This window comes from Notolepis coatsorum (assembly GCF_963971535.1).
Source record: "Notolepis coatsorum genome assembly, chromosome: 8".
Lineage (NCBI taxonomy): Eukaryota > Metazoa > Chordata > Actinopteri > Aulopiformes > Paralepididae > Notolepis > Notolepis coatsorum.
Window position 1 is genome coordinate 127,289,858 of NC_140172.1, and position 24,139 is coordinate 127,313,996.

At 41.5% G+C, this 24,139-nt stretch overlaps 1 protein-coding gene across 1 annotated transcript in view; it reads right to left on the reverse strand.

Annotated features, from left to right (window-relative positions):
* Positions 1 to 1,092: 1,092 nt before the first annotated feature.
* The window catches only part of LOC311233556 (putative E3 ubiquitin-protein ligase HERC3), a gene marked incomplete at both ends in the record, with an annotated part of 55,108 nt that continues 32,061 nt past the window's right edge, over positions 1,093 to 24,139 (reverse strand). The window contains 5 exons of the mRNA XM_084320524.1: positions 1,093 to 1,294; positions 1,394 to 1,452; positions 1,967 to 2,033; positions 2,127 to 2,293; positions 8,182 to 8,322. Coding sequence (XP_084176650.1) covers positions 1,093 to 1,294; positions 1,394 to 1,452; positions 1,967 to 2,033; positions 2,127 to 2,293; positions 8,182 to 8,322 — 636 coding nt within the window. The remainder of the gene's footprint in view (positions 1,295 to 1,393; positions 1,453 to 1,966; positions 2,034 to 2,126; positions 2,294 to 8,181; positions 8,323 to 24,139) is intronic.

Sequence of the window (24,139 nt, forward strand, 5' to 3'; positions counted from 1 at the left end):
TGGGTAGGGTATGTGAATTCTTAGAATGGATGGCATTCCCTGTCATTGGAAGAATTTACTATTTTCTATGGCTGTCGTGATCTCTAAGCCATGAGTTTAGAATTAGGGCTGTCAGTTTATCGCATTAATTTGATTAATTAATTACACAGCAAATTATCGCGTTATGAAAATGAACTAAAAATTAATAAAAAATATCATTAATTCCATAAGAACGTAGAATAAACATTTACAGATATATTTTTTTTTTTAAATTGCTATTTGCATGTTCTTGTTATCTGATTCTAGGGACATCTATGGATCTCAGGGAATGTATTCCCATGTGTCAGAAATAATGTGTATGTTACTAGGCTTGAGTAAATTGTAATGAACCAAATGAGAATATCAATTCAATACATTTTTTTTTTATCTTTGACTGTGAATAACACCATGCTAAAATTTACCAGACCTGAAAAATCTAAGCAAATGAATAAATGGAAGATGATTAAACAGAAGGTTTTGTAGATACAGTACTGAATTCTGCCATCCGGACACATGCTATTTGAAATATGATTATAGAATATAGAATATCAGGCCTAAAATGGTTATGCGATTCAAATGCGATTAATTAGATTAATTAATTACAAATCCTGTAATTAATTAGATTAAAAAAATGTAATCGCCTGACAGCACTATTTAGAATATAACTATATGAATAATACAAGAATTAAAGATGGACAAGAAATATTTTCCTTTTACCTATCTTAGACCTCTCAAGCCCACCCTCTTTTCTTGATCCTCCAATCACAACTGTTGCAAAGTTTGCTTGAGATAGGTCAATTACACAACGTGACAAAAGAAGACCCTGCATATTGCATTGTTTTGCGCTTACTGAGGAAACTCTTCTTTTGCTCCTCAGAGAACTCTGTGAAGACGACCCAGAAGTTCTGAACGACCTCATCTGTGGACGTGTAGCCTTGATATTTGGCATTCTGTCAGAAAAAGAAAGATGAAAATGTAATTTAAGTGCATTCTGCCCCCTGGTCTCTCACACACCTCTGTTATGACGTTGCAGAGAATCTGGGTATCTAAAAAATAAAACATCTGTAGCTGATTTCAGCGTATGAACTTCACCTCTCTCAGCTCCTTCCACTCAAAGTCTCCATCGCCATGGAGAAGTGTCATTAGTTCATCAGGGTGGAACATTCTCCATGCTTGTGAGGGACAGCCGTCCAAAAAGCCTCTCTCAAACTCCTCAAACTGATGTTGCACTGACTTGTTGAACACCATATCAACATAAAGGTCAACATATGTCTGCCTGTGTGTGACACAGAAGACCCATGCTTTATCATCAGCATTTCCATGATATTCTGCAACTGACATCACAATCATAAACAAATTGTATTGTTAGACATACCTATTGACCTTTGTTACTGGGATATTCACTCCATCTGGTAGCAGTTCTTGACCTCGAGACTTAAAAGAAATGGAAGAGATGAATTTGAATAATTGTATCGATTGGAATTATTATTACAGTATTATAATACACATCCTGTAGAAGCCAAAACCGACATATTAGACGTTGTATTATTATGGTGTTGTATTTATGTTTGAACACTAGAGGGCACACCACCTCTATTATAAGAGATCTTGCTAATCAGTGCGATTTATGCACCTGCAGAGGATTCACGCTTTCAAACCTGTTTTCATTGTTGGAACTGCTTACCTAACAAACAACTGACAACTGTTCCATTAACCATCATCATCTTTCCTGTGGACAATAAACCCTGCAAATTACATCAGAAGCAGCCTGGACATTCCACTTTATCAACCATCCACAACTTTGTTAACGGAGTAAGAAATTATCTAAGTGGGTGCATCGTGACGCTTGTCAATACATTTGGGGAGTGACAAGCGGCCACTACACATCCATTGGATCTAAGTACTGAAAACTAGAATTACTCTGTTACTTCTGAGCATCAACTCTTACCCAACCGAAATCCAACTCCATTTCTTCTACAACCTCCTCTTCATATCTCAACAGCTGTTGTAAACCCCTGATTATGGAAAATAGGTGTTATTAGGAAACCCCAAACCTCATTGAAATATACTACAATGACATGATGATTTAGCTAGTAGAATATAATTACTCTGCTTCTGTTGGTGACATGTCCTTCAGGTCGTCCAGTCCTGGCCTCAAACCCAGGAGTTTCTTGAAAAGCCCGATAGGGAAGAGGACGTTGAGTAGGCATCGGTTATAGAGTGCCATCCCACAGAGCACCCCCAGCAGGTAGAACTCATCAGTCACTCTGCACTCCTGTGGGCATGACAAGAGATTAAAATACTTGTCAGATTTGGGCTGTAACAAAATGCATACAGTATAATTAGATATACAATATTGGATATATAATGTATATTCTTACAATGTTTTTACTATATCAGGAAAGTTATATGTAAAAGAAAGTAGCTCATGATAGAACAAGTTTGTGCTAAATTATTTCTTCTTTGAAGAAGTATATGGATGAGAAGGATAATATCTTGCTAGTTTGACATGAAATGTAATACTAATTTGTAAATGTATAGTTACCTATAACGTAAGGTTATCCTATAACCCTAGTTATATGAGTATAGCGAGCGCTCTGCTCTATTTGGAACTATCCCTTTATCAACTCTAATGAATAAACTTTCTCCACATGCACACACCTATTTACCTCTGCCTGGCCACACCCACATCCGCTCCTACATAAGCGGGGTCGTGGCCACACAATCAGCTCCTTCCCAAGTCTTTCACCACCGAAGGCGAAGACCATGGGGTCCTCAGTGAGTCAGAGCAGAGCGCTCGCTATACTCATATAACTAGGGTTATAGGATAACCTTACGTTATAGATCGTATAGCTTTACGTTCTGCTCTATTTGGAACACAGGAGCTGAGCAGAGCGAAAAGCTCGACAGATGTACCCGCTGAGGCCCCCTACAACCATCAGAACCGGGGAGGACCCGAGGAGGATGGGAGGGAATCGGATCCGGGTTTAGTACCTCAAACGCACAGGGTGAGCAGACCGTGGGACTTACCTTCGTTCAGAAGGACCCCCAACCACTCGGGCGCGCATCCCACACGCCACCAGGGAACGGACGGGAAGCAAAACACCCCCGTCACAGCCCCCAACATCACAGGGTGAAGGTCAAGAACCCAACCCCATGGCAAGGCTGCAGCAGCGGAGCGTGGAGGAGGTCCCAGCCCTAGGACAACCTGAGAGCTAAGACCCCCATGAAAAAAGGGGCCTGGTGAGGCCAACGAGGCCGCAGCATCGGGACCCCACCAGACGGTCACTGGTGACATCACCCCGCACATCGCCAGCGTATCGGACAGGGCCCAAATCAAGAGCAGGCCCTTCCCCCCTTGGGACGCCGCTCTGAAGCACTCTTCAAGAGGCTACCCCCCCACAACACTGCAGGGCCAGTCGGCGTGCCGGGGAGACAACCCCCAAGGAGCTTGATCCCTCAATCCAGGCAACAGGCCCCAAGAGCAGAACTCGACCTGTGCCTGGAGCACTGCAGACTAGACAGGCGCCTAAAGGGTCTACTCCGAGAACAGTATCCCGGCGGAAGGGGCGTTCGGTATTGAAGGATTTGGGGTGCTTTTTAAATGTATGTGATGTATAGATTGGGGGGAGATGATCACAGCTAAAACGGTGAGATCGAAATGTGCATGGAAGACGGTGATAGAAGAAGCGGTTCAGAGGCAGTAGCCAGCAGAATGTTTAGCAGCCAGCCGAATGTTTTGCATTCCTTGCAAGAACAAAGATAACGGAGCGGTACAGGGCGAGGGAGAGGGGTGACCTCTTTAATGCAACAGTGAATGAAACATTTAATGGTGTGAAATAGGGCTGCAACTAATGACTAATTTGGTAGTCGACTAATCTGCCGATTATTTTTTCGATTAGTCGACTAATCGAAAACCAATGTAAACAACAACAAACCAAAAAAAGAAAAAAAAAAAAAAAAAAGGATTTTTTTTTTTTTTTAATGACCTATCTTTGTGAAAGTGGCTTCTCAGCTCTGGTCCAGCTGAAGACAGAGCAGAGGAACAGATTGGACATTGAGCATGACCTCAGAGTTGCTTGTCTACCATCACCCCAGACTTTGAGACTCTTGTCAGGACCAAACAACAACATCATAACATGATGATCCCATAGCAAATTAAAATAATGACTCATGAAACATTTGAATTTGGATCTTTAAGCCACTTTAAATGAAAATGTATTTGAAGAACAATACAGCAATCACTCATAACAAGATAAATAAATTAAATAATACAAATTAAAGTGGAAGTGTACTTTAAATAACTTTTGTTTGCTGTGTGAGAGGAGTCCGTGTGTGTGTGTATGTGTGTGTGTCTTACTCTGATCGCTGTGTGAGTGAGAGGAGTGTGTGTACTGTGTAATTTGTGTGTGTGTCTTACTCTGATCGCTGTGTGTGAGTGAGAGGAGTGTGAATGTGTGTGTGTCTTACTCTGATCGCTGTGTGTGAGAGAGAGGAGTGTGAATGTGTGTGTGTCTTACTCTGATCGCTGTGTGTGAGTGAGAGGAGTGTGAATGTGTGTGTGTCTTACTCTGATCGCTGTGTGTGAGAGAGAGGAGTGTGAATGTGTGTGTGTCTTACTCTGATCGCTGTGTGTGAGTGAGAGGAGTGTGTATGTGTGTGTGTCTTACTCTGATCGCTGTGTGTGAGTGAGAGGAGTGTGTATGTGTGTGTCTTACTCTGATCGCTGTGTGTGAGTGAGAGGAGTACGTGTGTAATGTATTGTGTGTCTAGTCTGATCATCATCTCCTGCAGGGGAACAATGTTTTCAATGTCCAAAATTTGCTATGGGATCATCATGTTATGATGTTGTCTGGAACCCTGAGAAGCCACTCTCACAAAGATAGGTAGTGCACAAAAAAAAAAAAAAAAAAAAATTAAATAAAGTTTTTTTTTTGTTTTTTTTTTAAATGACTAATCGACGCAACAATTTCTCGTCGACGATTTTTTATAATCGACATCGTCGATTATGTCGACTAATCGTTGCAGCCCTAGTGTGAAAGGTTATTAACGCAGTTGTCATGACAACGCGGCACATGACAACCAGAAAGGGGTGGGCTATCGTTGCTACGGCGAGGATCTATAAGTCGAACGGTGTTTCCGGGTGTAAGGCAGACTAGAATCTGACCAAGAGCGAGTAGGACTGAGATCACACAGAAGACACTCTCTCCTCTCATGAGAGAGGGGGGGGGGGGGGGGGGGGGGAGGAAGAATGCCACATCATCATTAGCTTCGGCTAACACGAGGAGGGTTCAGGCTAAGGACCAGGCCTGACCACTATTGGACATAACAGCAAAAGGACGATAATCTGAACACACCGAAAGATCATTAGAATAGACTCTTCAAGGACAATACAATCTGTTAACATCTGAGCTGAGGTTTCTGTTTATCAAATAAAACCACGCTTTTCCTTTCACGGTATTTCACGTTGTCGAGGTGTCGGATTCTTACGGAGGTGGAGAATTATTATGGTTTGCGGATTGTACTAACGGGGAGAGATAAGGATCTTATCAGCCAGTATAGAGACGTCAGGACCATTAAAATGACACAACGCAGAGGAATTGGATGGAGGGCCAAACAGACGAAGACGTGATACTGGCCAGTTTTATCAGGATCTAACAGTATGCTGTGCACCATGTCATAACCTCCACAAACCCGATCCCCCAATCCAGCGGGGTCGAGGTTCAAAGAAGAGGCTGACACAATTGGCAGATGTCATGAAAGATGCAGGGGCATACTCTCGGGCAGACGGGGTCAAGCCCGGCCTCAACCCGAGAGTCGACTCTGCTACTGTAACGGTTGTGACAACGTCACCTTAAACTTTGATGCCCCGAGTGGGAGTCGAACCCCGGTCTCCCCATTACACTACCAACACACCGGAGAACCAACCACCCCCCTATGTTTAGTTTAACAGGAGGCGGTTGTTCCCTTAACCCACCAAGAAAACATAAGTGCGCGTATACACAGGCTATACAAGCAGTACAAGTGTTTCAGTTTTCAAAGGATTAACCCAGGCCAACAGGTCAACGAGAACGAGTACGGACCTGGGCCTGGCGGACCGGGACCTACACAGGGATGCCTAGAGGGGTTGACAGCAACCTCCTCGACAGCCCCCGCCCATCCCCCTCCCAGCAGGGGGAGGGGGGTGAAACAAATGGAGAAGGACCAGGCCCCCTAACACAGCGCAAGGTACAACACAGTATGGACCAAGCACGTCACTGTTAAGGGCAACTCGTAGTGGCATACACATGACACACACATCCACGACATCAATCCCCGTGACGCCCAATAGTAGAAATCACTGACTGTGCTCAGAGAGGAGTCGTTCGGCAAAAAATAGTTCAGAGTATATCTGCTTAGAAAACGTAATTGTCTAATTCAATTATTTTTTATTTCTCCACGTGGTAAATACACAGGTCACAACATGTTTACAGGAACGTTTTGGAGTTGTATTTGGAGTGTATTTCGTGACTGTAGGGAACGTCAGGCTCTAACCCTCCCCCACTTCCAGTGATGAAGCTAAGCTATGCTAACGGAGCGACTGTTCCCTAAGCTAAATGCACGCACAGAGATAAAAAGGGTATGTATCTTCTTGTCTAACTCCAGGGAAGATGTTAAATAAGCTAATTTCCCAAAATGTTGGAGTTTTCCTTTAAGCCTGGAGCCCTATTTTCTGAAAATCCGCCTAAAATACATACCTAAGTAAATGGAATATTGCTCCACTTCTACAAGTCCATTTGCATATTCTTGGTATCTAGGGACATCTATGGACCTCAGTGAATGTATTCCCAGTGTCAGAAATATTGTGTCTATTACTAGGCTTGCTTAAATTGTGATGAAACAAAGGAGATATGAATTATGATTTTTCTTTGCATCTTTGACAGTGAATAACACCATGCTAAAAATGACCAGATATGAAGGACTGCCACTGATCCCGTTCAGTACCTTCTTGAGATCATGTGTACAAATAATCTAAGGAAATGAATAAAGGGAAGATGATTAAACAGAAGGTTTTGTAGATACAGTACTGAATTCTCCCATCTGGACCAATGCAATTTGAAATATTATTATAGAATATAAAATAGCAGGCTTATAAATTACCTTATTATAGCCAATTCACATTGTGCCACCATTTTGAAGATAATTTCAAATCTAATTGTTGCTACATGCTAAAAATAGGGAAGATAAACGAACTGCACTTCAATATATGCCAATAACGTTAAGTTTTGTGGTTTATTATTCCGAGTAATAAGAGATATTAAAAAAATGCATACAGATGTAATTAGCTTGAAACCCCATAGAGGCCTTTGGGAAGTGTCGTTCGGAAAAATTCCAACGCTCTCGGTGTCCTCTTCAAAATGGCAGCAAAAAAACTACAATTCCCGACATTCAATTTGTCCAAAATGGTCGACTGTGAACGTCGGAAAAAAACGCAGTAATCCGGTAACAATCCGGTAAAAATGGCGGAGCTATGGACATTATACAAAAGTAACTGTACTTACAGTAGATTTCATTCAGTCTTTTCTGTCCTGTACCGGGCACCTGGTGGTACTAAATCCTGATCTAACTCTGCCATTGGAAAGAGGAGATTTGGGCCGATCCATAGATGTATGACTTGGCCATAATAAGGTTTGATTGATTGATAGAAAACTTTATTAACATATTGCAGAATGGGTACAGTACAGCTCAATACACACAATAAGGAGATGCAGACCAGAGAAAGACTTCCGTCTTGTTTACATCAGGGTCCCCCATTTTCAATTCATCATAACATATATGACATACACGACATCATTTATAGGCCTAATATTCTATATTCATATTTCAAATTGCATGTGTCCGGATGGCAAAATTCAGTACTGTATCTACAAAAAACCCTGTAAATCATCTGCCCTTTGTTACTTTTCTTAGATTTATAGTACACTTGATCTCAAGAAGGTGCTGAATGAGATCACTTTTGTCCCTAGATACCAAGAACATGCAAATGGACCTTGTAGAAGTGGAGCAATCTTCCATTTACTTAGGTAAATTTTCTGAAAATATGGCTAGGGCTTAAGAGTATTCAATAAAAATTGGAAACAGCAATATTAGAAAACAGGGTAACTCAGAAAATACAGCACATACATTTTGCGTGAACCAGGCCAGTCCGTCCTCGTTGACTGACAGTATCTGCGGCTCTGAGTTGAGAAGTTCTTTGCTGAGGAGGGTGAAAAACTCCAGTGACACACCACCATAATCTGCACCATCCTCCTCTTTGAATTTGACCTACAGTATAAATAAAAAAATAAATTGGGTTATGTTTGTTTACTTTTTTTTTCTTTGTTTGTACTAAAGTGTGCAGTATAGGTCAAATATAGATGGGTGTCCTGATTGTAAATATGTTGAGGTTGATTTGAACTTTCTTTGATTGAGAACATGGGCGTTTAATAATGAAATACCTCGGGGGAACTTGCTCAACTTGCTCTCTCCAGCCCAAAGCTGATCTGTCCTTCCAGCAAACCCTTTACTCTAGTGAGTCGTCAGTTTGACTTGTAAAATAGGAACTGGACAACCTAGCCGTAAAAGCTTGCATGACCAGGACGCGTGAATATTAAAGGCAACCAACTTGTGTTCAGCTTTTCATTCAGCGTTTCCCTGATTGGCCGCACGGCCACGTGACCGCCCTAGCACACGCCCTGCGGCAGAGGGGACGCGGCAGAGAGTGACCTTCAAGAGAGCTGCCTATTAATCAGTCAGCAGCCTCCAGCGGGCGAAATGGCCTCCACTGATGTTATGACGTTACAAACGGGCGAAATAACATTATACATTATGCTCCGCGAAATAACATTATACACTCTGCGAAATAACATTATACACTCTGCTGCCGCGTTCGCTGCGCGCTTCATTCATTTAATTTGGGACCTTGCAGGGACGTCTGCTGCCGCGTCGCGTTCGCGGCAAAAGGGGGCGGGGGGTCGTGGCCAATCAGAGAAAATCTGAACACAAGTTGGTTGCCTTTAATATTCACGCGACCAGGACCCCTCTCCCTTTCTCGCATTGCTTAGTTTGGAAGTAAAACTCTTAATTGTGAGGTTGTAGTCTTAAAAATAATTAAACAATAACAGATGCGAGCAGGCCAGGTTAATGGTTTAAATGAGTCATGTCACATGTTTGTCTGATAAGCAATAGCGATAGCTTGAATACCCGTGTAAAGTTATAAATCTATGAGAACTACACGTGACGACACATGACATAAAATAAATCTTTCACAAGGTGCTGCTCTGAAAGGTCCAATAGGAGTTAAGAGACCTTGAATGGAGAAAATAAAAACTTTCCACATTAGCATGGTTGCAAGTATGACATTTTCATCCGTTTGTTCATTGTCGTTTATATCGCTCACCTAACTAATATGTCCTGTTGTTCTGATTGAGATCACACTAGCTTTTTACCCCTGCGTTGTGTGTTCATACATTTGCACAGGCGAATGTAAACAAGAGGAAAGTCTTTCTCTGGTCTGCATCCCCTTAACAATTGTATGTATTGAGCTGTACTGTACCCATTCTGCAATCTGTTAATAAACTTTTCAATCAATCAATCAATCAATGGACACCTATCTGTAGACAGTCTAGTAACAACACCATTGTTGACATTGAAAACAGCTGACAATGTAATGCTAAACTCAAATGTTTAATGTCATTAGAAATGGGTTTATCCTAGTCAGGGTTCTTACACCTTTTCCAAAGCAAAATTCAAGCACTTTTCAAGCATTTTCAAGGTGCCTTTTCAAGCTTTTCCAGCATCTTATGCGGCTGTGGTAAATTAAATATTTACACAAAATGATAATTTCACTTCTTCCATCACATTAAATCAGATGTTATTGTGCTATAAACAACCAAAATGATGTAGACATCCTATATAACCTGGCTGAGCCAATATGAAACAATCACTCAAATAATCACCAGATAAAACTTAAATTTCAATCAAATATTTACTGAAAATGTGCAAAATAAGTGAACAGACTTTGAGGTAGGCAGTCAATCAGCTCCTTTAGCTTTAAAATGTATACAAAATCAAATCAACCTAGAATTTTTATATAACCCCCCACAGTGGTGTGTTCAGTTGGTACGTCCCAGCAGGGACCAGGATGTAAGCTATATGATGCCCATGTTATTGGTTGCAATACAGACGCACATTTGACACATGCTCTAGTCTCCTCTCTTGTTATTTCACACAAACAGCTACACCTAGTAGCTGGCTTCTTATGTTGCAGACATATCCTACAGAACATTCCTTAAAATAGAAAGAATTGATTTGCTTGTTAGCCATGTTGATCACAGCGAAACCACAGCTCCGATGCATAATGGCGTTAGCTAAACGAAACTTGTTTTAAGGTAAATTGGCTTTCAGTGTGTCAGAGCGAGCGCACTCAAGTTGTGCACACAAAACGCTCTGACCGAAGACTGAGTCAGTTTATCAGAGCGGAGCAGATTTTCAGAGTGAATTTATTAACTCACCTTACAGTGTCGCTTGTCGTTGTCAACATGAACAATAAACATAGCCGTCTGTGGCAACGCTAGCTCACTAGCTTGCTGACGTTTATTTATAAAAAACAAAAAAAAAAAGCTTGCTAACGTTAGCTCACTAACGTTACTGGGATTAAAGCAAGCTTTCAGGAGGGGCGGGGGGTGCCGTGGCGAGGCTCGAGAGAGGACTCCTCTTCATTTTGCGTGAAAGGCAAAAACAATTAGGCGCTCTCCGAATTTTATTTGTTTATCTAAAAACCTAACTATTAAGTCAGATAGCGATTTATTATGAAAGTATACAGTGCAATTACAATTTCAATAACTTTCCAGCACTTTATACACAATTCAAGCACATTTCAAACCTTGAAAACACCACATTGAAATACAAGCATTTTCAAGGATTTCCAGCACCCGTACGAACCCTGCTAGTCTTGCCTAGGTTTTTCAGTATGAAATGTTATTAAGGTGCTGGGGAAATATGGTGCTCAAAGTTCTCTTTTGGCTATAGGGCTTTTATCAAAGAAAAAATGTATATCTTCAGAACAAGCCACCTTTGTGATTGTGTTTCACACTAGAAAACATCACCCATTCCATGCACAATCTCGCCGCTCATACTGGATGTTCCAGGAGTATCATAAGTTGCCCATGTGTACATAGGTCCATATTGTGTTATTGTTTAGAAACATTGAAATGGTCTGTTGGTGTGGACATTGTAATTCTGTATATAAATAAAGGTCTGTAGCTCTATTATATATTGGCAATGCAAAATGAAAAGCAAGCAAGAGAGAAGAGAAGGACTTCCAAGAATCCTATTTAGTAAAATAATGAAAAGTATAAACAAAATTAACCGTTGTGGAAGCATGGAAGCAGGAACGTTCTCGCAGGCAATGGAGGGTATCATGTAATAGTGTTTCACGTCCCACAATCATGTCATTTCTCAAGATGCCAAGGCCTTCCAGATCAGCAGCCTGATAGAAAAATAACACAGACGCATACTGTAGTAAGTATAAAAATGATCAATTTGTCCAAAAGAGTTCACAGAGAGTAGACTTTTTTAAAAGGTACTTACTTTTAGTCGGTTGTCAAACTCCCACAAATTATATTTGGCTTCTGTATCTAAGATACAGGGATATTTCATCAGGAAAGAAATCATATCCTGTGAGGAAGAATGAATTAAAGAAATTAAGGTTAAGTGATATAATGGAAACAAGGGCTGGGCAATATATAAATTTTGTATTGTTGATTGTCTATAAATATCATCTAGACTGCAGTGGTTCTCAACTGGTCTAGCCTCAGGACCCAACATTTTCCTTAGTCATTAAGTCGCGACCCACATTTTTTAACCACTATGATTTATTTAAAAATACATATATATTTGCAGTAATACGCAATCTTTCATACACTGTTAAAAACATGAAATAAACACAAAAAAGTGCAACAAAGGTGCAACTAGGGCTAAAAACCCAATGAAATAAAATAATAAATAATATGCTTCTTAGCAGATTTCTCAGCTTAACATAACAGACCTACGTTTGGGGGAACTAATGGGATAACTGGAGTTGCAACAAAAGTGCAACTAGGGCTAAAAACCCAATGAAATAAAATAATAATAATAATAAATAATTGGGCGGCTACGTGGCGTAGTGGGCAAGGCGCTCGCCACGAAATGCTGGAGACGCTGGGCTCGTCAGTTCGAGCCCAGCGCTCCACATTTGCTTTCAGTTTAGCTGGTCGTCCGTACTAATACACATTGGCCGTATTAGGGGGTGGGAAACTGATGGGTGGGGATCGGGCGTTGTGGACAGCGACTCCTACAGGTCGGTTGGTGCACCTGCGCAGTAGAATCAGGAAGTGTCGGGGGCAGCGTGAGCCTCCCACGCGTTACTCCTCGCCACTGAGAGATCGAGCTGCGCAGGTGAAAAGATGCGACTGCTGTTACCTCAAGTACCGAAGGGGACTTGTGCTATGTATGACTTAGTCCACATTGCAGCCGGCTTGTGGGAGGCAAGAAACAGCGTCCGTGACAGGGGAGGGTTGAATTGGATGATACAAAATTGGGATGGGAGAAAATATAGAAAATGGGAGAAAAAGTGGATAAAAAAAAAGAATAATTTAAATAAAGTCTACATAAGCTATGGGCTATATACACAGGTATACAGTGAGGTGCAGGGGGCTAAGTAGAGTTTTGATTCATAAGTCTGACAGCTTAGGGGAAGGAACTATTTGTGGTCCTGTTGGTTCTGCCTGCATAGCATATAGGTCTAGCTTTTATCACTATCGAAACTATTCTGTCTGCTTATTGCGATATAATTGCTGTCCTTGTCACCCAGCCCTAATGTAATGATACTGTTTTCGATGACTTTAGGTAAATCAATCACTTCTAAAATCGTGGTGGGATCCTGAATTCGAGATCCAGGCAAAAGCATCCGTAGCAGCACTTGCCCCAGCGTTAGAATCTAAAGATAGAATTAGAAAACAGGTGCTTGTCAGTCCACATTTTCAGTCTTCTAAAACCAAGAATTTAAAGGGGCATTTCATCTCAATGCTATGGTCTTTAGTTCACTAGATGTTTGGGTGTAATTAGGGATGTTCGATATTGGCTTTTTTACCGATATACCGATATTGTCCAACTCTTAATTTCTGATACCGATATCAATCGATACCGATATATGCGGGATTCCCCCCCCCCCCCCCCCCCCCCCCCCCCCCCAAAAAAACACAACAGTATGCATACTTTTCACAATAAATAAAATAAGAATTTGTTCTTACTTGCTTGCCTGGGTAAATAAAGGTTAAATAAATGTGAAAACCGATACCGATAATTACATTTTAATGCCAATATCGGCCAATAATATCGGTAGGCCGATAATATCGGACATCCCTAGTTGTAATGCTTTGTTTTGATTTTAATTCCTAAGACATCCTATTCACAGTACTAAGTATATAAAATATATTTCTAACTTAAGAACTACAAATGTTATCCCCCCATAAAAATCTTTAGGCTATGCTATTTCTTGATCTACATAATTTAATTTTGTTGTTATAAACATAAAAGATTAAGTGTCCTTGGGAGATTGTTAGAAAAATAAATCAGCATTGTTTCTATGGTAAAAAGAAAAAAATTATTTTATTAGCTTTTGGTACATTTACATGTACACTTAAAGAGGAACAACATCAAATTTCTGAATTCATAAATGTCATTCCTACTATATAAATAGTATATTATAAATGGCTGCATTTATCGAAAGCGCTTTACACTCACACATTCACATCAGAGGCAACCATGCAAGGTGCCAAACTGTTCATTGGGAGCAGTTAGGGGTGCAGTGTCTTGCTCAAGGACACTTCGACAAAGTGCATGGGAGGAGCAGAAATCGAACCGGGAACCTCTGGATTACGAGACGACTGCTCTACCTCTTGAGCCACTGTCACCCCCATTGTATATTGTGTATATTAAATAATGCTAAAAGTGCAAACCTGTGATGAGATCAGATATAAAGTCTGAATCTGCTCCATAGACAATGCACTGGGAAAGATAGTAAAGATGGCACTGAAAACACTATAGAATAAAGCTCATTTAGGTATAAAAAAAACCCTCAAACAAACGTTCTATCGGTCCACAAACTATCTCCCATTCATTGTCTGTGGAGAAGCTCCAGTCTTTATACCTGATGACATCACAAGTTTGATTCTTACTTCTCTGTTTTATGGCTTTGGGAGAGAGTAGCTCATGTTCATAAATATTGACATAATTGGCCTGTAATAGTTCAAGTTAGTTAGTACAGGTACTTACTGCACCACCATGAAGAATAGGTCTGATGTCTATGTGGAAGATTTTGTCCGACAGTCGTCTTGGACTGTTGCTGTTGGCCTACAGTACAGGAAACATAGTTAATAACATAACACACTTATCACACAATCATTTCCTATGTACATTTCCGATAAACTCAAGATCCTTGTTCTCATTGATCAGAATGACCTTCGCTGGAACAGCCAGGTAGATGCTGACTATTAAACACTAATAGGAAATACTTTTTCCTCACACGTTTCAAATGCTTTTCCGTCTCCAGAGATGACTTACTAACCATATGCACTGGATACATACGACCTTTAATGGAGTATGCTGCCCCTGAATGGAATGCTGCCATCACACGAGCCCTTCCATCCCAGCTGGAGCGGGTACAGAAGAGGGCCTGTTGTTTATCCTCGGCCCCAAGTATGATAATTAACTACCCAACTGCCCTGTTAACACTAGGGCTCAATGACCTGGCTAGCGCTCAATGACCTGGCTACACTGTAAAAAAAAACTATTATTTTTACAGATTACTTTTGTTTTTCTAATTTAAGTGTAAATGCCATAATAATACACTAAATTACTTTTGATCAAAATATTAACCAATAAATAAAGGTTGTAATCTGTAAATTGATTTAATAAGATTATAATTTTTTTTGATTATGCGATTGCTTAACACATCCTGCACCAAAAACTAGTTTACTCGTTATTGCCCGCCAATCTAATAACGCCACAACGAGTTTACTCGTTTTTATGAACGTTATTTCCTTTATTTGCTATTGGCATTCATAATTCATCCAGGAAGGCTCCGGGAGCCAGCTGGACTCTGTCTGATATTTCAACGCCTCAATACCGCCGCCTGGTGGATTTTGGGGCGAGTTGCACTCCACTCTAAACCGGATGTGGCGCTCTGTGCATTGGGGAAAAGAATCAATATGCTTTCGGCATTTATTGCATCATACAAACGGAAAATGGATCTAGCAGATCGAAATCAAATTATTGGAATTTTTTTTTCTCCAGACTCATCGGCCACAGGTAAGAGGAATCTAACGTTAATTCCAGCTCGATTGTCCATTCATTTCATTGCAATCCATCCGATCAATGTATGATGTCGTACTAAGGAAAGCCGTTACTGACGATCAAAGAATCATAAACGACCCCCCCCCCTTTCCTTCACACAATGCATAATGTATACCGAGCGTTTAAATCTCGCACAGGGCCTCGCATTTCTCCCTGCCTACACACACCATACTTTCCACATTTCTTCCTATATATACCCTGCATCTTTTTACAGAGGGGTTTGTTGATATATCATTCATAGCCTGATTTATAGTACAATTAGACCAAAAAACATTACAACATAGATTTTTTATGACTGTAGTCAGCATTTCCTGATTCATGGGATGATAAAAAGACATATCCACAATCCCTTCTGTAAAAAGTTCACTGTGTTATGTGTCAACATAATGTCCAGGCACGCACTCCAGGTTTTTCCAAATTTATTGGCAGCCTGTAATCATGACGTTTCGGTGTGAACACACCTTCTTCAGAATGGCTTGCATGAAGCATGAAGGGTAAAGGCTTGTTCAAGATGGATTTCGGTTTGCCTCGACTAGTAGACGAGAGTAGCCGAGTGAAGCCGGGGGAAGAGTTAAGAGGGCGGACACTGCCGATTTCACGAGAGCCTCTCGCCTAGTCTCGCGCGGCAGATACGCTTTCACGTCACTACACACACATTACACACCTGTCCAGCTCATTATAATGCGATGGCCGTGTGCAAAATTAGATCAGATTCAAATGTACAGCACACCATATACTGCTACAGTGGAATATACTATTCATATACCATAATGTATACCATCTTGTTGCGCGCTCCTGGCCGCACGCACACACAACACACTGCTGTATGTGTGTGTGTGTGTGTGTGTGTCTGACAGCTTGAAGTTTATCATGATGATATGATGATAAATTGATAACGCATAACATAATAAAGTTTTCAATCAATCAAACGTCTCATAACTCCCTGGCTGTCACATGGCTGGTGACTGACAACTTTTCTGAACCAATAGGCGCTTTGCGCGACCGTAGCAAGTCGCTTCCCAGCCGGGAGCAGCCGGCTGAGAGGTACTGTGGAGCCTCGCTCTGAAGGCTGCGAGCGGCTCGCTCCCGCGGGAGTTCCGCGCCTCGCCTCGTCAGATTTTCAGAGCAAATCGGACAACATTCTAACCGTCATGCAACGCGCTTGGCGAGGCCGTAGTAAAACCTGCGCAGATCTGCGTCCGCCTATCCCATCTTGAACAAGCCTTAAGTGACCCTAGTAAATACAATTATACAACGGCATGCAAATTTCTCGATTCTGATTGGCCATTTACACGTCTTTATTGGCAACAATCCACGGTCCTGGGCTCAGGACCCGCCCACAACCGAATCACATATCACTCCCCGGCTCACTCCGGGAGAAAACAAGATCGCGGACAACAAATGGTTATGTTGAAAGCACCATAACGACTAAATATGAAGCGATTCTGTCAAGGGGAATGTGTTAGTCCTTTAAACAATGTTGGATGATGTAATTGATGGGTCTTGAGTCAATCTAGAACAAAAGAAAAATCGCGGATTGATTGATTGATTAATTGATTGATTTAAATTTCTTCCTTCCTACTTTCTACTGACTGCAGCGTTCTCTCTCACACTGTCCGACGCTGGCGTACCCACAAACACACACACACACATACACACACACACACACACACACACACACATACACACACACACGCACGCACACACACTGTGACACACACACACACACACACACACACACACACTCCTGTCTGCAACAGCGGGGGAGTCAGACTGAGAGAGAAGCAGCGCTGTTTTAAGTGAGCATGGTCTATTGAATTGATTGATTGGTTGCTAATTTTATTACTGTACCCCTGGTTTCCAACTGGTTAAGTTTAGGCTAAAAGAAATAAATAAAAAAATAGGGCGAAGAAAACGTTTTTTTCCTATAGGGCAAAGAAAACGTTTTAATTTGTTTTACCTACTTTATATAGAAGCATCTAAGAATGAAGTTCTATGGAAAGTAGGTCTGCATTCCCTTAACAATTGTGTGTATTGAGCCGTACTGTATTGTACCCATTCTGCATCTGGTAATAAAATTTTCAATCAATCATTCCAATAATACACAGTTGGATGTGTTAGTTGGTTGGATGCACTTCAAGCTGCTTCCACCTGAGGCAACTTCTCTCAATCATTCCAATAGGCTTGTTCAAGATGGGATAGGCGGACGCAGATCTGCGCAGGTTTTACTACTGCCTCGCCAAGCGCGTTGCATGACGGTTAGAATGTTGTCCGATTTGCTCTGAAAACCTGACGAGGCGAGGCGCGGAACTCCCGCGGGAGCGAGCCGCTCGCAGCATTCAGAGCGAGGCTCCACAGTACCTCTCAGCCGACTGCTCCCGGCTGGGAAGCGACTTGCTACGGTCGCGCAAAGCGCCTATTGGCTCAGAAAAGTTGTCAGTCACCAGCCATGTGACAGCCAGGGAGTTATGAGACGTTTGATTGATTGATTGAAGACTTTATTATGTTATGCGTTATCATCATATCATCATGATAAACTTCAAGCTGTCAGACACACACACACACATACAGCAGTGTGTTGTGTGTGTGTGCGGCCAGGAGCGCGCAACAAGATGGTATACATTATGGTATATGAATAGTATATTCCACTGTAGCAGTATATGGTGTGCTGTACATTTGAATCTGATCTAATTTTGCACACGGCCATCGCATTATAATGAGCTGGACAGGTGTGTAATGTGTGTGTGGTGACGTGAAAGCGTATCTGCCGCGCGAGACTAGGCGAGGGGCTCTCGTGAAATCGGCAGTGTCCGCCCTCTTAACTCCTCCCCCGGCTTCACTCGGCTACTCTCGTCTACTAGTCGAGGCAAACCGAAATCCATCTTGAACAAGCCTAATAATACACAGTTGGATGTGTTAGTTTGGTTGGATGCACTTCAAGCTGCTTCCACATGGAGGCAACTTGTCTTTTTTGTAGTTGTGGGAACTACTTTTTCTGGCGGATGGTTTTTTCAATAAATCTTCGATTAATGTGTGTTTATTGTATAGAAATAAGGTTGGATGAATCTGGCAGTTGTATAAAAGCTTTACACCACTTGTAGTCGTGATTTGTGACCAATAAACCATGCCTAGGGGGGTCTAACGACCCTCGGCTGCGCCTCGGGCCTAACGACCACCCCTAGGCATGGTTTATTGGTCACAAACCACTCCTGCGCGTGATGTAATGCTTAAGTCAAACAGGAAGTGACAACATAGGAAGTGACAACACATTCCCACAAGAGATCTGCAAAAAAGTACAAAATACCACTTACAAGCACAACCTTTTCAGAATTATGTAAATAAAAAAGAAGCATGTAAATAAAAATAAAAAAGAAACAGTAAATCACAAAGAGATATATCTATATATAGTTATATATATTTTATACAGAGTAGGCCTACATCTTAAACTCTAAACATAAACACTCATGACCCATATAAGCCATCTTTCAATTATAAAGAATGATAAATGAAAATAGTAAACAAGGAGCTTTGTCAGAACTTTAGATCTAGAGGATATAGTGAGGCCCTTATTGAGAATTATCTTAATAAAACTAAACAGATAAACAGACAATCCCTTTTTACACATAAAGACAAAGTAAAAAGCAACTCAGTAGCATTGGTGTCCACCTTCAGCCCTATTTCTAGAGATATGCGTGATATTGTGAACAAATACTAGTACATTTTAAAGTCAGATCCTAAGATCGGAGGTGTGTTCCAGGAACCACCCAAATACTTCTACAAACGGCAACCTAACTTAAGGGACCAGTTAGTTAAAACAGATTTTCCCAAAAAATGTATCCATTTTATGGCTAATATTCCAAATGGCAATTTTCCATGTTTGTCTTGTACCCAATGTCATGGCATGATTAAAGAGAAATTTTATTTACAACCAAGTACAGGTAGTAGTATCGCTGTTAGAGGCCGGATTACCTGTAATTCTGATTTTGTTGTTTACTTGCTTAAATGTCCTTGCAACCTTTAATAATGACTTGGATTTATATAGCGCTCTTCATGACACCCAGAGCGCTTCACAGAGTCCATTATTCGTTCATACACAGACATACCGGTGGTGGTAAGCTACAATTGCAGCCAGAGCTGCCCTGAGGCAGACTCACGGAAGCGTGGCGAATAATCATCGCCTACGGCCCCTCCGACCACCACCAACATTCATTCACATGCATACACATTCATACGAGGCAAGTAGGTTAAGTGTCTTGCCCAAGGACACAACGGCGATGGGATGGACATGGGCTTGAGCGGGATTCGAACCACCAACCCTTCGATCATTGGACGACCCGCTCTACCCCTGAGCCACGCCGCCCCTTTACTATGTTGGAAAAACAAGAAGACGTTTTAAAAATCGAATTTCGGAGCACAAATGTTCTATAAGAAGAAATGACGAGAAGTCTTCAGTTGCAAGGCACTTTAATAAGTTAGGACATGATATTTCTGGCTTAAAATACATGGGTATAGAGCAGGTCTTGAGACCACCAAGAGGCGGCGACAGAGACAGGCTCTTGCTACAAAGGGAATGCTTCTATATTCATTTTCTGGATTGTCTAGAGCAGGGGTGGGCAATTATTTTTCCCAGGGGGCCGAATGAGCAACTGAAAATATGTTGGGGGGCCGGGCCAAAATTCCAAACTCAATTATGCATAATATACATTTTATTTCTATATAAAAAGCAGTAAATGGCATTGTTTTGACCCCTGGTAAGAGTGTATGTTATTATTTGGCAATTAAAAGGTGAGGTTAGCTTTCAAAAATATCATTTATTCAAATATAATTTATTTCCAAAATGATAAACAAAATGTGAAACATTAATAACAACGGGCATTTTGAGTTTCATATATTATTGAAACAAGGATTTTCTTAGCTTTCTAAAGACATCACATCATCTTATAGCAAAAATAAACAAGACATATCACTGAACTGTGTAAAGAAAAGTGTCCCAGTTTTGTAGCCTTTTTTACTTTACATGCCTATATTATACATTTAATGTTTTCAGAACTGTGCAAAAAAAAGAAAAAAAAATATCAAGTGTCCCATTTCACTTGTTATATTTCCACATTTTAGTGTTCTTCAGTTCTTTTTTTTCATTCAGTGTGATAAATCCAGTCTCTGTTGAGCTTTAACAAGTCCATCAAAGTCAGGTTGCATGTCTGAGGTGGAGATGTGAAGCACAGCTGCCAGATGTTCATCAGTGAGAGAGGATCTGTACCTGGACTTGGTAAACGTCATGACTGAGAATGTCTGTTCACATAATGTAGGTGGATCCAAAGAGAACCAACATCTTCTGAGCATGTCTCCTAAGCGTATATTGTGCGTGTGAACGTTGACATGAAAAGAAAAAAGTAAAAAAAAAAAAAAAAAAAATATTAATTTTTTTTTTTTTTTTTTTTTTTTAATTTTTTTTTATTATCATGTAATCTTTCGCGGGCCGGTCAGAATCATCCCGCGGGCCGTATCCGGCCCGCGGGCCGTACAATGCCCAGGTCTGGTCTAGAGCCTAGAGGCCTCAATGAAGAAAATGTTTTGACCTGTTTCATTTGATTATTTCATTTCATTCGATTGTTTACTATTTTCATTTATCATTCTTTATAATTGAAAGATGGCTTATATGGATCATGAGTGTTTATGTTTAGAGTTTAAGATGTAGGCCTACTCTGTATAAAATATATATAACTATATATAGATATATCTCTTTGTGATTTACTGTTTCTTTTTTATTTTTATTTACATGCTTCTTTTTGATTTACATAATTCTGAAAAGGTTGTGCTTGTAAGTGGTATTTTGTACTTTTTTGCAGATCTCTTGTGGGAATGTGTTGTCACTTCCTATGTTGTCACTTCCTGCTTGACTTGTATTTACTAGGGTCACTTACCCTTCATGCTTCATGCAAGCCATTCTGAAGGTGTGTTCACACCGAAACGTCATGATTACAGGCTGCCAATAAATTTGGAAAAACCTGGAGTGCGTGCCTGGACATTGTTTCCCTATTTTTTATGTATTTTTTATGTATGATATCAGAGGTTACAGCACCCAGTGTCAAGTCTAGTGAGGTGAGCGCGTTCTACTACTTTTTTCATGTGTCAACATAATGAAACCATTTAAAAAAATCTGGCATCAGCCAATGTTGGTATTTATACCCAAACGTCATATGCAAATTAGTGCATAATGAGGTAATGCCTATTTTGCATATATAAACATAAGATCTCAGAAAACTTGCAATACATTTTTTCTAAGTTGTTATGTACATAACAAACTGTGAAAGTTTCATAGTGATATCTATTCAAATACTTTTTTTGCCTATTCACCTGGGGTGTCTCACCTTAAATTACATTGAATTATATGTAAAAACACAATTCTTTTTAAATAAATTCTATAAATTAATTTCTTTTCCACTTTATTTTAATTTGGGTATTTTACTGTAATTTGACCGTAAGTATTTGGCAACCGTTGCTGCCATACATTTTCCATTTCTTTTACAGTGTAATGACCTGGCAATCCGATGTAAGCAGATCTGTCTTTCATTTGCCAAAAATCTCCAAACTTTTTTTTGCTGGCTTCCCAAAACAAGACCGGAAAACACATCGCTGTCAAGACTCTCCCATACCACACGTAACCTCAATACCTCCATACCCCATAACTCTCATTAACACTTTGAATGCCCAAACCGGGTTATCTCTGGTTTACCCCCCGCGGGTTGAATGCCCATAACGAGAATATTCGTTTTTTCTAATTTAAAATTAGCGATCTGAATTCATATTTCATCAACCGAGTCTACCGTTGGTAAATCAGCCACCCCAGGCGCTCAGATGTATATTAAAAAAAAAAAAAAAAAAAAAAAAAAAAAAAAACGCCCCGTATCGTCTCCCAGATGGTAATTCACCCTTTTGGATTGGACTCAATGAAAAAGCATGAGAAAAAAAAACCCGGACTCCACATTTTACTTCTCACGCATGTAACCGGAGCCGATCAGCTTCATGCTGGACCCTCAGGACAGCGTGGTTACTGTGTTTTACAGTACGTAGCATTGGATCAATAAAAGGATAGATTTTCGGAATGGCGATCAGGAATTGGAATATTCCATTTGGATACCATCTGATCTCAGGTAAGGAATCTATTTTACCAGCCTTAGGATAATCAGACCCGTTTTCATGGAGATATAAGCTTTTCCCCTATAATGTGATATGGCTGTTTGACTCTAAGAGCGATCAGGAACTGAGAGAATCGATTTTCAGCGAGCGGCACCAGCGTGCACACGTACACATATACTATCGATAATCTAGCGTTTATTTGAAAACGATTCATAAATAGGCCGAAAAATTACAACGTTCTAGAATATTACAGTACAGGGCGATTATCATGGCATCTCTTCTTTTTTCCGTGAAAACGAGGGCTTTTCAAAATGCTATAAAACGGAAATGAACCGATAAAAAAACAATCCGCTTCGACAATGTTGACTGGAAATGGGTCATTGATAATGCGACGGGCAGATTAGACACATAGCCATAATTTAAAACATAGATTAGGCGATATTAAAGCTAACATTGCAGTGGATGGTGGGCATTCAAGCACTAAATGTGCGCCCCCTGCTGGGCACTGAAAGTGTTAATGCTGATAACCTGCAAAGTTATTCCTTATCTCTCTTATGTCGTGTACTAGTTACATTTCGTTACTTTGCTCGCGTTCTGCTCACTATGGGATATTACCACGTTACTTTGAAAGATTCCGCTACATGCACTTTACACTTGTCCGGCCACGCCCCTGTCCGCCTATATACATATAGGCAAGGGGTGTGACCGTACTTCCGCCTTCCCGTTTCTTTCACTTCAGGAAGTGCTCGCTATACGCACACGGCAAGCAAGTGGCATTTAGCTTAGTTCATTTTTGTGGTTGCTATTTTTTGGATCCCAAGAATGGCATCACCAGCCGGACCTGGGAAGTATTTCTTGGCTCCACCTGTGATTCTCTGTCGCGACCTCCTCTGTGCGCCGCGGGGGTTCCCTAGTCCCACGTTCGTGGCGAGAGGGTGAGCCCCGGCGGCGGGCGGAGCTGGGTGCGCACCGCCCGGAGACTGCTGAGCGCCCCTCTTCAGTGAGGAGGCCCTCCGGCTCCAGCGTCCCCTCCAGGAAACCCCCGGCCAGCCCGGGCGCGGTCTCTTTGGTGGAGGATGACTTGCGGCGCAAGCTCTCCGCTTCTGCTCGCTCCGGCCATTCAGTGGTGAGCGTCTGTGGCGGGTGGTCTAGCGGCTCCACCAGCACTCCCTCCTCCCAACCTCCGTGTAGTGCCGCTCGGAGGCCGTCGAGCGCCCCTCACTCGTGAGAGGTAGCTCCGACCTCGCCACAGAACGGACCCCCGACACGGGCGCGGTCTCTCTGATGGCAGACGATTGCGGCACAAGCTCTCCGCCTGCTTGCTCCCGCCGTTAAGAGCGGTGGTGAAGCGAGCAGGGCGGGTGGTTGGTAGTAGGAGGAAGAGTATGCCGGCCGCAGGGTTCAAGTCCCTGCGGTTTTCTGCGGAAATGCTGGTGCCTCACTGGCGACACAGTGGTGTAGTGGTTAACACTGTCGCCTCACAGCAAGAAGGTCCAGGGTTCGATTCCCGCTTGGGGACCAGGTTTCCATGATGCCAGGTACCCAGGTGGGGTATCTCCCAGGCATT